This window comes from Onychostoma macrolepis, chromosome 03 (genome assembly GCF_012432095.1).
Source record: "Onychostoma macrolepis isolate SWU-2019 chromosome 03, ASM1243209v1, whole genome shotgun sequence".
In the NCBI taxonomy this organism is placed as follows: Eukaryota; Metazoa; Chordata; class Actinopteri; order Cypriniformes; family Cyprinidae; genus Onychostoma; species Onychostoma macrolepis.
The window spans coordinates 4,293,543-4,312,993 of record NC_081157.1 but is presented as its reverse complement, the minus strand read 5'-3'; the positions used below and the strand labels follow the sequence as shown (position 1 = coordinate 4,312,993).

The 19,451-nt window shown below is 35.4% G+C and overlaps 1 protein-coding gene and 1 long non-coding RNA gene across 6 annotated transcripts; both read left to right on the top strand.

Moving 5' to 3' along the window:
• The first annotated feature begins 295 nt into the window (after positions 1 to 295).
• Positions 296 to 3,091, top strand: LOC131537365 (uncharacterized). Its single transcript, XR_009270262.1, has 3 exons — positions 296 to 405; positions 549 to 713; positions 1,684 to 3,091. It is a non-coding gene; the product is annotated as an uncharacterized LOC131537365 (long non-coding RNA).
• A 2,076-nt stretch (positions 3,092 to 5,167) lies between these two features.
• Positions 5,168 to 19,373, top strand: LOC131535889 (uncharacterized). 5 transcript variants are annotated; one of them, XM_058768415.1, is made up of 9 exons: positions 6,919 to 6,952; positions 10,398 to 10,451; positions 10,716 to 10,788; positions 11,098 to 11,152; positions 12,576 to 12,699; positions 13,586 to 15,290; positions 17,846 to 17,982; positions 18,085 to 18,199; positions 18,376 to 19,373. In XM_058768415.1, the coding sequence occupies exons 6-9, from the start codon at positions 14,990 to 14,992 to the stop codon at positions 18,513 to 18,515; spliced, it is 693 nt and encodes a 230-aa protein (XP_058624398.1). In that variant the 5' UTR covers positions 6,919 to 6,952; positions 10,398 to 10,451; positions 10,716 to 10,788; positions 11,098 to 11,152; positions 12,576 to 12,699; positions 13,586 to 14,989; the 3' UTR covers positions 18,516 to 19,373. The 5 variants fall into 5 exon arrangements, 4 of the variants coding, with proteins under 4 accessions (XP_058624399.1, XP_058624398.1, XP_058624397.1 ...); XM_058768414.1 differs by lacking the exon at positions 6,919 to 6,952 and having other exon boundaries at positions 8,873 to 10,451; positions 10,651 to 10,788; XM_058768413.1 differs by lacking the exon at positions 6,919 to 6,952 and having other exon boundaries at positions 8,873 to 10,451; positions 10,630 to 10,788.
• Positions 19,374 to 19,451: the final 78 nt, after the last annotated feature.

The window sequence follows — 19,451 nt, the reverse complement described above, 5'->3', positions numbered from 1 at the left end:
TTAATGTTAATACAATCTTTTATTTTTTTCAAATAAGATGCTTTTTAAGGTATTTATTTAAGCTGCAGCAGTAAATAGTAAAAGAGTCTCATCTCCAGTCCTCAGGCCCCGTCCCAGAATGTTTTAGATGTCTCACTAATTAAAGCACCTGGTTCAGCTGTAACATGCTGGGAGGGGGTCCCGAGGACTGGAGCTGAGAAACTACACTAACGGTTATCAAAAATTAAAGCTGTGTGTCGTAGAAGTTCTTGATATACTGTGTTTTTTCTCTCAAACTGCTTTCCCATTGTTTATTCTGAAGTGACTGTAATACTGGCTGAACCAGTGTCTGGAGGTCTGGGGTTTCATCATGAGGCGCAGCTACCAGAGCGGATTCCTCAAAGTGAAGATGACAGATGTGTGATGGTAATTTACATTAAGATTTATTTTTGTTTTATTTATTTATTGACAAAAGCATGTTTTTCATTCAACATGGAAACTACATTCCCATGACATTTATTTGTAACCTATCCATGTTTTGTGCAAATATATGTTCCTGACACTTATAGGTTGGCTGTTTTGCTGTTGGAGGAGCATCAGTTGAGGCATATATTAGGATGCTGGGCTGTACTCTAACCTTCTCAGATGAACTGGGCAGTAGGAGACCGAAAGATCAGCATGAACAACAACAACAAAAAACTCATTTAGAGACACCAGGCTCCAAGATGTGCATGGTAAGTCTCCACATGGGTCCTTTAGACTTAAATTCAGTTTGATCAAATTTAAATCCATTAAAAGTCTTAAATATCTTAAATGGAATGAGAAAAGCCTTAGTTATGTTTTCAAGAGGTCTTAAATTTGGAGACAGAAAAAAAACAGGAATTGCAAAATGGCCTAATATGATTATTAAGGGTTAAGGCCTGTTCAGACCAAGAGCGATAACTTTAAAGATAACTGTTCATCTGTTTATTCTAAGCACACTCATCTTTATCGTTATCTTTAGTGTTATCGTCCTTGGTGTGAACAGGCCTTCGGTTCACTCAAAACTGTTGTTCCAAATCTGTATCAGTTTTTTTTTTTTTTTTTTGTACAAAAGATGATATGTTGAAGAATGTTGGTAACCCAACAGCTGACGGAAACCATTGACTTCCATTGTACAGGAAAAATCCTATGGAAGTTAATGGCTACCGTCAACTGGTTACCAACATTCTTCAGAATATCTTATTTTATGTTCAACAGAAGAAAGAAACTCATACAGATTTGGAACATTTATATATTGACTATATACTCTTTGAGTTTGTATGATATATAATTTATAAACAATATAGAATGAGGCAATGCCATTTATATCAATATACTTGTTATTACAAGCACATCTTAAAAATAGAGGGCAGAGAGTGAGCTGCTGTGAGGAATCTGTTCCAAACATGAAAAATGCTTTATATTAAGGGTTTCAAAATAATACGTATGTCTATAGGTGCTTAATTTCTATATTAAAATTAAATAGTCTTAAATTTGAATTCACCATGTTTTAGCTTTAGTAAACCTTTTATCAAATTTCAATTTGCACTTAATTTTGTAGTACATTAAGTCACCTTTCCAAATACTTAGGACCCACCATCTTTCAGTTATACACTACTACTACTAATCACATGATTTACAACATTGTGCAGGTTTAACATCCTGTTTGTTTTTATACTTAAGATGCCTAACAACAACAAGGGAAAGTTGAGAAAGAGGAGGCCTGCTGTGACGGTGCAAAAATGGCTCCGTTGTGGTCCTGAAGGGCTTGTGGGCATTGCCTTGTGGTGGAAAGCCCTGAGTTCATCAGACTATCCGTTTAATGAGGAGTAAAGACATCTTTTTTGAATCAGAAAAGTAGCTTCAATCCGTGAAAAGCTTCAAGTCCTAAACAGCAAACTGGTAATGTTTCAGTCTGTAGTACTTTAGTGTTTCTGCCTTTGATGGTGAGTTTTCATTTGCATTTACTTCCATTTTGCAGATGCAGTTTGCATTTGTTAGGCCTATATGTGTCAGTTTTACAGGCTCTTCTCCTGGCATTTGCTTTATAAATTCAGAATGAACTGTTCCATGTAATTAAGTCACTTTGTCATTCATTTGACCATATTCTGTATGTAAATTGTATTTTAAGCTCTGTCTCCCAGTTTCACAAGGCTAGTCCCAGACTAAAATGCATGTTTGAGCCGTCTTAACTGAAAATAACTTGCTCTGACAGATCTTAATGTCATTGGCATTGCCTGTCTCAAGATGCACACCAGTAATGTTTATTAATTTATTGCATTTATTGCATAAAGCTGTTTAAGTATCCTAATTTAAGGCCTAGTTCTGGCTTAAGCTAAGCCCTGTCTGTGAATCCGGGCCTGTTTTGAAGTCACCACCAAGTGTTTTTTTTTTTTAAAGAATCACGTTTTACATGAATATAATGTTAATTTCCTGTTCAAAATAGTGTGTGGGGGAAAAATAAATATTTTTGCATGTAAACTGACTGATGTTGTTTATTTTGAGTGACTTTTTTTATTTTAAAACCATATTAATTGCAGTCCTCCATGTTCTCTGATTGAAAGGAGTACAAAGCAGGATTGATTTGATAATGTTTCTATGTTGATTCAATGTTAAATAAGTGATTTAATTTACGTTGAAGAAATGTTGATTTTATGACCATCTTGATCTATTTTTGATTGATTTTTCATCGTTGAAACAACATTATTTCAGGGTGCAAACCTGATGAAAAATCAATGATGAACTTCAACATATTAACATGTTGTTAGCATGTTGTTAACATGATGCTAAAATGATTAGAGTTACTAGTGCTGAGTTTTCCCAGAGCAAGCACCACTCATATTTTCTTCAGAAAATGCACAGTGCCCTCCAGTAATATTGGCACCCTTGGTATATTTGAGCAAAGGCAGCTGTGAAAATAAATCTGAATTGTTTGTGTTGTTGATTTTTCATTCAAAAAATTCACAAAAACAATTGAAGTAAAACAACTGAAAGTGGGGAGAAACTCTCATGATGAAATAAATGTTTTTTTCTCCAATGCATGTTGGCCACAATTATTGGCACCCCTAGAAATTCTTATGAATATACTGTACTTCAGAGATATTTTACTCATATTTACATTTTTTAGTACACCAGGGTGACTAGGAACATGAAATTGTCCAGCCATGACTTTAGGATTATAAATGCCAACTCATAAAAAAAAAAAAAAAAATCTAAACCTAACTGCCTCTGTTAGAAATCTTATAATGAGCTGTGGTTGGATCCTCCATCAGGACAATAATCCAAACACAAACCTCAAAATCAACACAAAAATGTCACTGAGCACAAAATGAAGCTTCTACCATGGTCGTCCCAATACTCTGACCTGAACCCTGTAGAAAATGAGTGAGGTAAACTGAAGAGAAGAAGCACCGTCATGGAGCTGTGAATCTGAAGGATCTGGAGAGATTCTGGATGAAGGAATGGTCTCTGATCTCTTCTCAGGTGTTCTCCAAATCTTCAGACATCATAGGAGAAAACTCAGAGCTGTTATCTTGGGAAAAGGATGTTGCAATAATTGGGTGCCAACAATTGTGGCCAACATGAACTAGAGAAAGCATTTATTTCACAATTTCAGTTGTTTTATGCAGAAAGTGAAAAGTGAAAGTGAAGTGACATACGGCCAAGTACGGTGACCCATACTCGGAATTTGTGCTCTGCATTTAACCCATCCAACGTGCACACACACACACACACACACACACACACACACGGAGCAGTGGGCAGCCATTTATGCTGCGGCGCCCGGGGAGCAGTTAGGGGTTCGGTGCCTTGCTCAAGGGCACCTCAGTCGTGGTATTGAGGTGGAGAGAGCGCTGGACATTCACTCCCCCCACCTACAATCCCTGCTGGCCCGAGACTCGAACTCGCAACCTTTGGATTACGAGTTCGACTCTCTAACCATTAGGCCACGACTTCCCCAGTTAGCAGTGTTCTTTATCATTCCTGTAATAACACAATTCTTAAAAAGAGAAACAAATCTGTTACAGTTACGTGATGAACCATTCTGTGAAATTATGACCCTGCTGGCTATCAAGTGTGAGGATGAGCATCTTCTGCATTCACCACAAACAGATTCTGAGTTTTAGCTAAAGAGCGTGCGTGTAGGACATTTTTTTTTCTTTTTAGACTTGCTCAGCTAAATATATACTGAACATTTACATAGTGTCTCATAATGTATTTGCTGTCCATCCACAATCACTCAAATGTAAATGTGTAATTAATTATTAGGTCTAAAGACAAACTGTATGTCATTCCACTTCCAAACAATATTGAAAGAGACTAAAACTCCTGGGGAACGGCTTCTGCAGCTTTATACAGATATCAATGCCGATTGTTGTTTTTCAGCTTTATTTCTCCATAAAATTTATAATGATATGTTATAATAATGCAGTGATATAATATTAATGCAGAGTGAGTAAACTTCAGTTTTTGGCCTTGCAATGTAGACAGTGTTTACGTGACTGTACACTATATAATGCATTTGCTTTATTTATTTACTTTATTTATTTGTTTTATTACTTTCTGAAAGCAATGTATGTCTAAGTAATGAAGTGAATTCCAAGCATGAAGAAGTAAACTTAAAAATTACTCCAAAATGTACTCAGGTTATTTAATAATATACTTTGTACTATGCATTGTTACAATGATTATTTTCAGCACACAGTTAAAAAATATTCAAAAAATATATTTAAGTAAAGTGCAAATAAATATACTTATAAAAAATAAACAGAACTTTCAATTCAAGTATATTTTTTTATAAAAAAAACATTTTTTTTATAGAAAATATACTAAATTACAATTATTTTAAAGTGTGTTAAAAGTTGTATTGTGAAAATAGTCAAAAGCATGCTGCTAATATACTTTTTATATATTTAAAAATAGTAAATTTTTTGTTAGTATATTTGCAATGAACTATTAAAACAGGGAATATATTACAAATACAATAAAATATACTTTTTTTCACTAGGGATAGTTCACCCAAAAATGAACTTTGTTTTATTTATTATGATGAACTATGATTTATTTTATATGATGAACAGATTTAATTTAGTCTTTTATTCTCATATTTACACTGATCAGCAAACATAAACAGAAGCTCATTGGTTCTTCCGGATCTCAAACGTGCTGCGAAACACAAGAATGATCCTCATTGTTTCTGACACAAGTGTGCTTGAGCTTCTGTTTGCTGTGACTACTGTGCGCTGATTCATGTTTATCTGTGAATAAAAGCCTGAATTAAATCTGTTCATCATATAAATCGATCGAGTCTCTTCAGAAGATGCAGACTGAACCGCTCAATTCATCTGGGTTTCTTTATGAACTCTGGTATGGAACTGTAGTCTTTCTTCACCTTCAAAGCATTTAATGTCCATCGTCCTGTTTTTTTTCTGAAACACTCGGCGAAAGCTGTAATGTCAATTATAATATTATAATAATACATCATATTTTGGTGTACATATCTACGTAATGTAAATCTATGATCTGTTTTGAAATAGTCATGACATGAAGGTGCTTCCTGTACTTACCTGAAAGGTAGATATCGGTGGACATCTCTGAGCCACCTCTTCTTATAGCTTCAAGTTCCTTTTGAGCTTTGAAACCGCTCTCCAGCCATTGTTTGTCTTGCCTCTCTGGCAATAGTTTCTAAAATACAAATCTTTAAATGTAGTCACACAGTTCAACTACAACATAACGTAATATTGAAAAAATGCATGCATGCACATAACATGTGTTTCAGTACATTTTAGCATAAAACAACAAGACCAAAAGATTTAATGACAAATAACCACAGCAATCATCTTGGCTAATTTCTTTTGCCCCATGCCATAATGTCCCACGTGTACACAATCCCTGTCTTTATAGCGACCAGTTGTTTGATCTTAGAATGTAGAAAAGAACAGCTGACAATTCACACACATACTGCATGTCAAAAAAATAAAATTCTGGTATGTGTTAGGATAAGTACTGCCAACTTACTCATAACAGAGGCAATGTGTGAGTGAGCATCAAATTTCTGCAATCTTACGTTCGCTAAGAAGCTTGTCCCCCGTGGTGACAAAAGTGAATTACGTGCGGTCTGCCTCTTATCAATGGTGACAACTGAGATGATTTCTTTTGAATCATTCTCCATGGCAGTGTAGGAGCAATATTGGGCACAGTAGCCAGGACTGTCCATTCGTCCATCTGCTGTATAGGAAACAATAAATCTCCAAATGATCATTGATATACACTATAAATGCAGAACAGGGAAAGTATTAACAACGAGCAATCATTGAGAAATTGCTATACTTTTTATAAAACAGTGTAGAAGAAAAGACCAAATGTGGTGTGCTACCAGGTGTGCTACTCTGTAGTAATTGTTTCCAGAAAGGAGAATGTTTGTGGACATCATGAAGTCCCCTGTCTGCATGACGTATTTAAAACGCTTCTGGAGCGTGCGAGTACAGATTGGCTTAAAAAGACGTGCAAATTATACATTTTAGAGACGATGCAACAATAACCCAATTAAGCACTGCTTGTTGAAATGAAGTACCTACTTTCAGATGTAGCCAGTACCTACTCTACAGCAGGTTATGTTCAGAGAATAAGTTGCTTATGGCTACTATATACCCTGAAAGTTACCTCTGTTTTTGGAACCGAATGCTGAGTTTATCTGCCTATTTACTCTTAAAGAGTGTGTCACATAACCTGCTTTCTGGAATACCCCTAGATGACCACTAGAGGTCATTGTATCTGTTTCATGTTTCTTTAAACTGTATTAGGAAGCTTTGCCCTGTTTTTTTTTTTTTTTTTTTTGTTAAACCTTGTCTTCCTCTTTTTATTGTCATGTGATTCTCTAGCTTCAGTATAAATAACCCAGTGTTGGCTCTGGTCTTTGTTTAGTGTAGTACCTGTATGATTGTTTTTTCTGGTGAGTCTTGTCTTATTTTTCTCTTGTATCTCAACATAATTTTTCTTTTTTCTAAGATGATTGATTACTATTCATTTTATAGACATTAAAGTATTTGCAGGGTTCAATGCTAAGAATTTTGGTAAAATGTTTTACTTGCGCTGCCAGAATCTTCACTGGCTCCACCACAAAAAAGTATTAACAAAATAAATTAAAATAGTTGTTGTTTTTCATTGTGTTTAAACCCATGCAACTAAATAAAGCTATGACAACAAATTTAAGATACCAGTGAAATTACACATTTTTCAATCGAATTTTGACACCACAATAAGAACAAATAATCAAATTATAAGCACAATTAGAAATAACTACATCAGAACCAATATGAATTAAATAATGAACAGTGCTTTTAAAGTTTTTTTCAGGAGGTCTAACCTTAGTTTACATTAATCAAATGTTAATTAGCACAGCATAGTCTTCACTGTAGAAATTAAATATAAATTAATCCTTATTAAAGCTACAAATAAGTGATTTTTGTCCTTTGTTCTTTGAGTAACATTAAAAACACAGACAGCAGACTGCTGTCACTTTAAGACCAAATGCACTTTTTCAATATACTGTCAGTTCAGTATATACATTAATTTTATTTCTCAACTGTTTACATAACCAACTACATTTATGAGGATACTCACCAATACAGATATTTTTACATAATCTTTTGTGAATTTGTCAGTTTAAGTGTAAGAAAACTCAATTAATTATCTGTGCACTGTTTGAGAAGTGGCTTTCTGGGCATGCAATTTGGACTTCCCGTTCCCGCGGCGGTACCATTTAAAAAGTGTATTTGCTGCCTTTTACCGCTAAGTGGCGCTTTAACCACAGACTTTGAAAAGTAAGAATTTGAACGCGTTGGAGCACATTCCCTCGCGTTTTGCATAGCACTCTGCCGAAATTGGTTGCAGTTGGTCTATAATCTATCATATTCACAGAAGCAAATTTAGTACTTTGTTATTCAGAACGAACTCAAGCAGCATAGTAAATGTCAGTGTCACATTACTTAATATTTCTCACAAATACAAATGTTTAAAATCTACATTTAATTTGTACAATAAACGTTACAGTTTCTACATGTCACGAACCTACTTTGTTATCTGTCCTTATTTAACAGGAACTAGCTACATTAGACAACTCCTGCACATGACATGCCCGAATTAGGAAATCGTAGAATTTTTTTATTTTTATTAATTCCTTCCTTAATTTTAGTGAAAATGTGAGCACATTGTATTATTTAATTACCATTATTAAACAAGAAACGAATAAATAAAACCTGGCCAGGATTTAGCCAAAGCAATTAAACAAAATAGCCTAACTTTCTCTCTCTCTTCACCTTTACACAGCTGCTGTTGCAGCCATTAAAAAAAGTTCAGTTTTGGTTTTTAATGGCAAAGTGATTATATTTTGTTTCGTTTCTTAAGTTAATTTAGAAACATGATTGGAACATTTTATGTTTGTTAATTTCAAGTTGTATTTATTATCTTTTTAAATACCATGCGGCCAGCGCCAGACAGTGAGTTGAGCATATGTTTGGTCAGTTTAGCCTTCTCAAATAAACAAGATATGGGACATAAAAAAACGTCATGCATTTCACAATATACATTTAAAAATGTCAGATAAATGTGTGATAAATATAAAATCGTTTGTGCTAAAGGTGGAAGCTGAAGTGCGCTTTGAAGGACATGGAGGCGCTAGCGAGATCACTTGTGTTTTGTTTTTCTTAAGAACGGAAAATTAAAATGCGCTGTAATTTTTCCTCATAAAGGTAAGAGTATACATCATTAAAAGCATAAATAGTTTTATTTGTGTGCACTCACAATATTAAAAAATGTGTTGCTTTTAAAATAAAGAAAACAAACAAGCTCTTGATCTTGAGCAGGAACACTTCACAAAAATTGAACCGAAACTCAGCAAATACTTGCCTCACTGACATAATAAATATATTTATAGAATGCTATAAAATACTACTTTACAACGAAATAATTCAAATCGAAAATTATAAAGTCTTTCATTAGCCTATGTAATCCATGAAGATGCATTTCTCTCTAAAGGCGCGTCCAGTGAGGAGATCTGGGGAGTAAGTGTGGAGCAAAGTGTGGATCTGTCCTTGATCAACTCAGTTTTGTTTATATTTTGCTTAACCTATCATCTTAAATGACAGATGTCCTATTTATTTATTTTTCTCTGCGACACTTTTCCTACCGTGTTAACGAAAAATGTCAAACGAATTTAGTATTTTGACAAGATTAATAAAAGGCTATTTTTAGTAAGATGTACAACTTTTTTTGTACAAACTTTTTTCTCTTTCTGCGACACTTTTTCCTATTGTGTTGTAAATATTAAACGAATGACAAGACGAATAAAATAACAAATACAATTTTGTGCAGGCTACACTTTTATTCGTTAGCCTATATCTCTCTTTCAGTAGCGGAAATTTAAATGTGAGATTCTGGAAACGAGATCTAAATTTAGTGAGAACGGTCGGGTCAGGAAGAAATTATTCTAATTAAGCGGACAGCGGGTGAACAAAGAGTGAATAGCGGGAGCGGGTGGGTGAAGGACAAAAAAACCCCAGCGTGTCAACCGTCCCTTTGCACCACCTGGTGGTGATTTCGCGAACGACTTTCACATCTGAGTAATTTGTATTTGCCGCTGCGGCATTACCACGGCGGCTAGCGCGGCGGTAATAGGCATTCTGGTTGACTACCTACTGTATACCTTTTTGAATTTTTTCATCCGAAATATCAGTCGGAGTGCATTTAAAAGCAAAAGCTTAGGACAGCATGATATGTCGACTTCTAGTATGTCCTTCAGAGTCATACCTGTTTCCAAAAATTATTAACTTCAGGGCAATCCCAAAACATATGTTTGTATGTGCATATAGAGTTTCTTCAGAAATTACAAATAGAAGATGAGGAAAGCTTCATTACAAAACATTTCCAAGGAGTGAGATACATCCTATGATCCATTTTGTAGTAAATTAATTGATGATTAGGATTTTTTGAATCAAGTTTAAGATTGGACCATATTGAATCCCAACAGATATTGTTATTGCGGTTTTCTGTATCCATACCATACACTCTAAAAAAAAATCCGTAAAAATACAGTAAAATATACCGTAATAATTTGAAGGAATTTTCCGTATTTGGTTTTTACAGGTGTTTTTCCGTATTTTTTAAATTACGCTTTGCATTGTGGGAACAAGAAGCTCAGTCGATTATCGGCACGAAAACAGTGCTTGAGCAGACGCCATTATTCACAGAGATAGTTTCGGTAAAAATTTCATTTTAAAGTCGGATTTCGGGTTTGAGGAACCGTTCTTACACTTCCGTGTTAAATTATATTTTGTTAAATGTAACAAACTGTAACTTTAACTTAGTTGCTGTCGTCCTTGTTTGCCAAATGAATGTAGGAGCCGTCGCATTTGACATTTTCAGCACACCGTCACATCTCACTCGACGTGGAGGTAAGTTACATTGTGCTCACTTTCAGTTTTATAAATAAGTTATTAACTTTTAATTGTTATTGATGCGGTGTATTTGTTACTGCGCGTGCCGTAAAGCATCCGGCATGTTAACGTTACTGAGGTGATGTTAAGCAGCTGTGATAACGTTAAATCTGAAGTGTCGTACAACTGTGTTTAGAGCGCTGTGTGCCTCCAACAGAAGCTGGCAGAGCAATTGTCAAGAAAAGAAGATACCATTACGACTTTTTTTTTATTCTTTAAAAGAGATTATACAACTAGGTGAAGATCTGACATCGCGGAATTCTTCAAGGATAACGCAACTTTTCTGCCAAACGAGGTAGGTTTAGACATTTTATTGTCTTGTTTGTTACACACACACACACGAGAAGTTTGTTCGGTAACGTTACTGGCACGCTGTCGGTGAACGCACACGTTTCAGACACGTGTCAGGAGCGCATCGAGTTCTTACACGGACAAAAGCACACAAAACTATGTCAAAATGACAATTTTTGGCTAGTGACAGTTTTAAATAAGTTAAAATGTCTTGACTGATGTAAAGTTGGGATGTGTCAGATGTGAGTCATGTTTTAAAGGGACAGCAGTTCATGACATTCATTGTTTCTTCTGTTTTCTTTTCTAATGCCAGGTCGTAATTGCTGCTGTATTGTGCATCCCAAGTACCCCCTGCATTCTTATCAAGGGTTTGTATTCTGTTTTATTTATTAACACTACAGTTTTTATTTATGGAAGCATATGGGGAGCAAAATTCAGTTTGAAATGCAAAATGGCAATGCAATATGTAAAATGGCAATGCATTTCTGTATTTAAATTGACATTTTCCCATACATATGTGCATATGTGCCATTTCCTACACTAGTTTTAATATGCAAAATAAAATCATATTTTAACGCTTTATAAGTTGCAAAATGAAAATGTATTACATAAATTGATTAGATGTGTTTAATATGTCCAAGCCTAGACTGTAGTAAAATTATCATTTAATTGCTGTTTTTCCTAAATGCATTTAGACTTAAGGACACTTGGGATTGCATTTCCATCATAATACCGCATGATAATTGTAGAAAAATGCAGTGAGAATTTGAGGATGCATTCTGAGCCAAAGGTGCAGCAAAAGGGTAGCAAAATGCTGATTTAAATGTATTTTATTTTTCTTAAATGCATTGACGCTTACATATAAGACATTTCAGTTGCATTTTCATTTAATACCTCGCTATGAATTTAAAGTCAGTGTGGATTTGAAATGCATTTGAAAATGCAACACGCCCCTGACCTGTCAATCGTTAGGTGGGGCTCAGCAACAGGATGCACAATAGGTCAATATTCACCGTCAACCAAACGCTTTCCACATTGACTTATTCATTGCGGTGTATTAAATGAAAATGTTATTGAAATGTCTTATATGTAAGTGTCAATGCATTTAAGAAAAATAAAAGACATTTAAATCAGCATTTTGCTACCCTTTTGCTGCACCTTTGGCTCAGAATGCATCCTCAAATTCTCACTGCATTTTGCTTCAATTATCATGCGGTATTATGATGGAAATGCAATCCCAAGTGTCCTACCCCTAAGTCTAAATGCATTTAGGAAAAACAGCATTTAAATGATCATTTTGCTACAGTTTTTGCTTGGACACATTAAACACATCTAATCAATTTGGGTAATAATTTTTCTTTTAATTAACTTAATATTGTGAATAATTAACTTATAAAGTGTTAAAATATGTTTTTAATTTGCATATTAAAACTAGTGTAGAAAATGGCAAATGTAAATTATATAACTGAATTTTCATTTTACACTCAAATTTGGACACGTGTGGCAAAATGTAAATAAAAATACAGAACTACATTGCCATTTTATGTATTGCAATGCATTGCCATTTTGCATATTTCAAATTGAATTTTGCTACCCATATGCTTCCATTTTTATTTACCTTTAGGGATGTTCAATACTGACAAAAATTAGTAATTGAGTCGTTTATTCAGTTGACTTTGTTATTGAAGTTGTTTGTGTAGGAAAGATTTAATCAATGTTTGGAGTGGCTGTCTAAATTTACAATGTGTTGTTTATAATTTCTTATTTTTTTATTGTTATTGGTGATTCCAGATTGCTGTCATTCAAGAACTTATCATTTCCTCCCCCATTGTGGCTGAGCTACACATTCTCTTCATTTTATTTTAAACATAAAACATCCAGAGGAGATGGCACCTACGTTGGAATTCATACAAATGTAAGGAACATATGTAATGAAACTGTGTATAAAGCATTTTGTTGTGTTGCTGTTTAGTTGAAAATAATCAAAGGGGTTAGTTCACTCAAAAATGAAAATTCTGTCATTAATTACTCACCCTCATGTCGTTCCAAACCCATAAGACCTTCGTTCATCTTTGCAACACAAATTACGATATTTTTGATGAAGTCTGAGAGCTTTCTGACCCTCCATAGACAGCAAGGGTCCTTACACGGTCAAGGCACAGAAACGTAGTATAAGGACATCGTTAAAACAGTCCATCTGCCATCAGTGGTTCAATCTGAACTTTATGAAGTGATGAGAATACTTTTTGTACGCAAAGAAAAGAAAAATAACTTTATTCAAGTCGTTATTTAACAAAAACAGCGTATCCGTGTGGTGCGGCTGACACAGAACAGCGTATGCAGTTTGCGTTCAGCGGATATTCTCCAAAATGGCGCTATTGTGACGCAGATGCGACGAATTGTTGAATAATTCGTTATTTTTATTTTCTTTGTGTACAACAAATATTCTCATCACTTCGTAAAGTTCAGATTGAACCACTGATGGCAGATGCACTATTTTGACTATGCTTTTCATACTTTTCTGGACCAAAATATCTTAAATTGTGTTCTGAAGACGAACAAAGCTTTTACGGGTTTGGAACGACATAGGGAAAAGTGATTAATGACAGAATTTTCATTTTGGGGTGGAGTAACCCTTTAAGTATATCATAAAACATTGTTGACAAGATCACATGACGGATAATGCAAGTTTAGCATTTTATAAACAATGTTTGAACTGGAACTTGATAATTCAATCTCAACCTGTTCTGCACGTTACTCTATACTTCACTTTCATTAATTTAATTTCTTGTCATTTCCAGTCTTCCTGTGAAGAAATCCTGAACGAGGGTCGACGGTTCAGATGAAGGGAACCTACGTTTCCAAGACTCATGTATGAACAACTTTGAGAATCCATGTACAATTTTTTCAAATCTCAACATGGAACTTGGACTGAACATGCAGCAAAAGGAAAAAAGAAGTAGTTTCCCCAAGCTGGCACATGGCAAGGGATACTAAAAGCACACAAACACTTGGAGCCCTGTATAGTTCTCTTAGTTTCACATTGAAATGTCAGGCATGAGTGCATGAATCTTTGTTCTTTATTTTCAAATGAAACTAGTTTTTTATTTTTTATTTTTTTTTCAGTACCATGTCAATTGTAGATGACAGAGTTCACATTTTTGATGTGAACTGTCCTTTTAAATAACATTTCACTTGACTATTGACTAGAAGTCTGTAGCAATTGTTATTAATGACAGCCCTGTCTTTGTATAAATTTTTTCCCATGTATCTGAAAATGTTTTGAATCTTGACTGTTTCGCAGTGAAGTTTGTGACCACAATTTGGTGCAACACCAATATTGTACAAGTAGCTGCTCATGTTTTCTTTTTTCTGCCTGGTGCTGTTTAAAACTAAAACACATTGTTAAATTAATTGATGTAATAATATTTTTGTCTTCACCTGTTTAAGGCAAATAAAAGCTACTGAACGCACTTTTAAGAATGTTTACATGAGGTAAAAATAAACCATGTTCAATTTGTATATATTGTGCTGGATTGTGCTGGATTTGCTACTAAAGATAGGCCTATGCTATAATTTTTTAGAAATTTCTGCAAAACGGATTGTCCGTTTATGGTACAGAAGAAAATGTAAATCTACATGTAAATCAAATTAATGTTGAAGGAAATGTCCGTAAATTTAACAGAAAATGTCCTGGTAATTTTCTGCCAGTACATTATCCGTTTTTTTATGGATTTTTTTTTTTTTTACAGTGTATATATCTCTGTACCAGATGTTCAAAATTGATAACTGCTTATAGGAGGCTTCCAAACACAACAAATACAATGAATGTAGTATACCTGTTATGTTATAATTGAGCCGAAACAGTGTTTCACACTCTTCAACGGGATATTACAAGAAATTCCATATGAACTTAAATTTTAATATTTGAAGCTTGACCAGTAATTCGTGGGTGGGGAAATTAGTATCATAGTAGATAAAAAAAGAATTAAGAACAGTTTTTTTTTTTATTTTATTTTTTTATGTAGGCTAATAGCTCAATAAAATAAGAAATCCTCGGTAGTGCAGCTTTAACAGCAAAGAACAAACAGTGGATGGCTTTATAAACAGACTGTGAAACAAGCCACTAAGTTTAAGACACTAGGCTACATATTCAATGCTTCTAATTACTCTTAATACATTTTTTTTTAACAGGTTAAGCCGTCATGGCTACTGTGAAGACATTCCTTACAATCCTTAATCTGCTTCTATACAGCTGTTTCTGCTCGGACACGAATTGTAAAGATGGAGAATGTAAACCCATTAAGGACACCACACAAGTAATCTGCGAGTGCCATAACATGTGTCTTGACACATGCTTAGTTAAACCCTGTGGAGTGAACGCCAAATGCTCCTCCTCCAATCGTGACAGGAGCTGCAGCTGTGTGGGGCCGTGGAAAGGAGACCCATACGAGGGCTGCAGGAGTCAGGACCTCCAGTGGGTTCAGACCAGAGAAGTGCCCAGCAGTATGCAAACTCTTTTACTTCACATATACTTGCATTAGATTATACTGATTAGGGATGGGCGATATCTTATCATTTGCGATATACCTGTAATATTTATCTTTTATTTAAGCTTTTATTTTGAATTTTAGCTTTAGGAAATCGAATCATAGAGATTCGCTATTGATCTGATTAATTGATATTAATCAAAATGTATAATTTATACTTTCTTAACTACTCGTCCACGAGCATTAAACCAGTATATCTTAGCAATTCTGTTTATTTCGTGGCCACGATAATACAGAATTCGTTTGGAATTTTGAGCAACATGTAAAATGATCTTTGGCTTGAAAAACACAGCACCAGCCCACACTTTATAAATGCAACGAGAGTTTATTTGCTATTCTGATACAATACTAACAAAACACATACACACACATACACACGTTCTGGCAAGAGGACTGCAATTTTAAGAAAGTTTAAGGTTCTAAGACCTGAGGAAGTCACAAACAGAGGCTTTGACTTTACTCTTAAAGATTCATTCAAATCAGCTCAGCAAGACATGCAGATTGTTTGTTTGTTTACTTGCTTTAAGTTGAGTTGAAGGCTGCTCGTTCCCTGAATGGTTGCTTGAGGGAATCCCGAGATTTGATTGGCTGCTGGTGCGGTCCTTGTGTGGCGTCACTGGGGAACCCCTTCGCTGGTTTCTTTGTGACGTTGAAAGTGACGCGCTCACTAGAAGTTCTGCTCAGAGTTTGTTTGCGTAGCTTCAGGTTCTAACAGTTTCTTCAGTGAGAAGTTGACGAAATGATCAGCTTGATGTTAAGTCTGCGAGTGCTTCACAGCGCGATCAGGGGAAGCAAAGCCCAAGTTTTCCAGCCAAGTTTTTCCAGCACTATGCAAAGTTGGGTGTCTGTTTTTATCGGACTGATATGAGTCCATGAGTGCTCTGACTCTGGAACCTCTCCAAATAAGCAGTTCTTTGTTCTTGAATCCGTGCAGATGTAGCGCAGACATTTAATCCTCAAACTTATCGTGGTTTACGAGTCTCCCGAGGTGATAAGGAGAGTATGGCCGGACGCTAGTCAGAGAATTGTGGCGTTGTGTTGGTCATTTGTTAAGTTTACGGCTCGGCGTGGAGGGGGAAACTCCGTGGAATGTGCTGAGTTGAGATTATATGTGTGTGTTCTTTTCGACCAGGTTCTACATACCGGTAAAAATTCTCCCCACAGTAAGAATTAGTCTTCCCGCAATAAAGTGTAGTTGTTGACACATTTCTGTATGCGACAGTGCGGAGCAACATCACAGAAGGAGGACATGAAATTGAAGAGGAGTTTATCACTAAACAAGGAGCTGATTTGGTTAGGGTTGTACAGTGTACAAAAAAATCAGTCTGAATAAATGTAACATTACTACAGTTGCATGTTTGCGATACTCATGCAAAATTGTATGAGCCTGTTTACAAACTTATTGTCCAATAGGGCAGTTGCGGCCTAATGGATAGAGAGTTGGACTTGTAACCCGAAGGTCATGGCTTCAAGTCTCAGGTCTGGCAGGGATTGTAGATGAGGGGAGTGAATAACCAGCACTCTCTCCACCCTCAATACCACAACTGAGGTGAGACCCTTGAGCAAGGCACCGAACCCCCAGCTGCTCCCCGGGCGCCGCAGCATTGGCTGCCCACTGCTCCAGGTGTGTGCACTTGGATTGGTTAAATGCAGAGCACAAATTCCAAGTATGGGTTACCATACACCACTTCCTTTTCCCCCTTTTTCAACAAAGATATCATTTATTGACATTTTTCTCCAAATTAACTTAATAACATAGTTGAGTGTTTGAAATAACTTCTTTTTGTGACCAGACGTGATTTCATATTACAGAATGATGGTATTATATACAGTGATAAAGGCTATGCCACTTGAAGAACACAGATAAACCATATATTTTGTGCAATCGTATGTTTATTGTCTTCAGGTTTCATCAGTTAAAATGTATCTATCTCTGTCGTGCGTTTTATTCAATGATTACTGGATACCTTTGTCCATATTAGTCATTGGTATTACTTCGGCCATGCATATGCAGAGTTTTAGCGTAAGGGCGCCCTCCGGCTTCCAGTATGAATAAAAGAGTACGTGTGTACTCAGTAATGCTCACAACACTCTATTTTTGGTAAAAATAGGAAAGAAAATACTTTTCTCGAAGGATTCCCTGAATTATCATATATTATATCGTTATCGCAATAAATACCAGAAATATTGTGATATATTTTTAAGCCCATATCACCCATCCCTAATACTGATTATTAATTTTAATGTGCTATGTTTTTTGTTTTGTTTTCGGGTTTTTTTTTGAGCATCTTTATACTTTTTTAAAACTGAGCTTCATCTTACACTTCCATCTCTACCTGATCCCATGTAATGGAATTATAAAATGATGTAATGGAATTACAATGCAATGGACTGAAAAGCAGATCCTCTGTGATGTGCTCATCTAGGACAACATAATTGCATCTTCAAGCTAAAAAAACCTCCTTCAAAATAACTGAGCTTTATTAACCCATAAATCCTTGTGGTTTACAGATGCTGTTCGTTCTAAAACCCAACTTGTGGTGTGCAAAGCCATTGGACCTGACAGTGGGTGGCACAGTGGGTTTGTAAAGGATCAACGCTGTAATTATGAATACAACTGGAGCAAGCATCAGGCCAACAACTATGAGGTAGAGCAGCACATTATTTCTGTATTTTAAACACTACAGTTAACAAATACATGCAGGGCAGTTAACATACAGCAGTGAGAAATCACTTTAAATTATCTGCAGGTTCTGGTTGATCCTTGTGGAGGAAGTGGTTGGAAATGGGTGGAGGGGGAACAGCAGAACATGGTCTCATATGACAAATCAGTGAGGTTTCAGGAGTCAAATACTATGTGTGTAGGTTAGTGTCAGTACAAATCATAATTCTTGCAAAAAAGTATCCTTTGTGAAAAGTTGGAGTTTGCAGCCTTTAACTGAAAAAGAATTACATCCATCTCAGAAATAATGTATTAAAATGTAAGGCTATGTTATGTACGTCTGTAATTGTGTTCTGATGTGTTCTTTGTCACCCTATAGTGGAAAAAGTGATGGCCTTGTGGGGAAGCTTTTCAACACGCGAGATGGCTTTCTGTGCCATATTGCCAAGGACAATACCAGGGATGAACATTTCTATGCTCTGGTTCCACAACCATGTATCTGAAGACACTTCACCATGATTCACTGTTCAGTGCTCAAGTTTGGAAAAGAGTTTCCAATGCTCTCCAAACATTAAGCATGTGGCACAAACACATATGGTTATTGTTATTATTTTTTTTAAAGTTGTTTTGCAGTGGGATCCTTTTCAGGATTATATAGAGTTCTAAAAATGTATTAGACATTCAAATTTAATGAAAGTGGGCGAGTAGAGTACTTTTCCACCAGCAGGAAATGTTATGTACATTTGCAGTTAAATCCAGTGAGTTCTCTCACGATCAATACTATGAACTCAATGGCAAAATTCTTTTGCTGCAATCATGATGTGAACAGTGTGCAAATTCTAATGATAAATAAATGCTTCAGTGAATGTTACTAGATTCACAATTGGATGTCTTGTGTGTCAGAGTTACAGCCCAAAATAATGGTTGTGGCTTCAATATATTGTTGTTGTTGACAGAGCATGTAATTTTATGAAGAGAATAAAATGAATTTAGATACATATTTAGACATTCTCAAAGACAATGTTTTGTAAAGGTTTAGATTTTGTTTTTTGTTTTTTAATGTTGCTTTGAAATGTCAGTTTTTGTATTAATTTTACTACAGTAAAAATCTGAACACAGAGAAAGATTTCATTACACACATCATCAAAGTAAAAAAAAAAACGAACAGGAATGCTTTATCAGAGATTAATCAATCTGATTTCAACCTCTTGTTTGAGTCTTCAGGCTCAATTTTGCCATATTGTTACAGCCACGGTTAGTGTGTCTGTTTTGCACTCTTGATATTTCAGAGTTTCACCCCTTCATTGCTGTGGACTTTTTTTGTGCATCATGGGTGATTTGTAGATTGTACACACAATAAAATTCTCTGTATTGTCAGATTTTTGCATATTTCCCATTCATTCTGTTGTGTTTCTATACCGGTTTAAAGGTCCAAAAATTCATAATTCACATCTT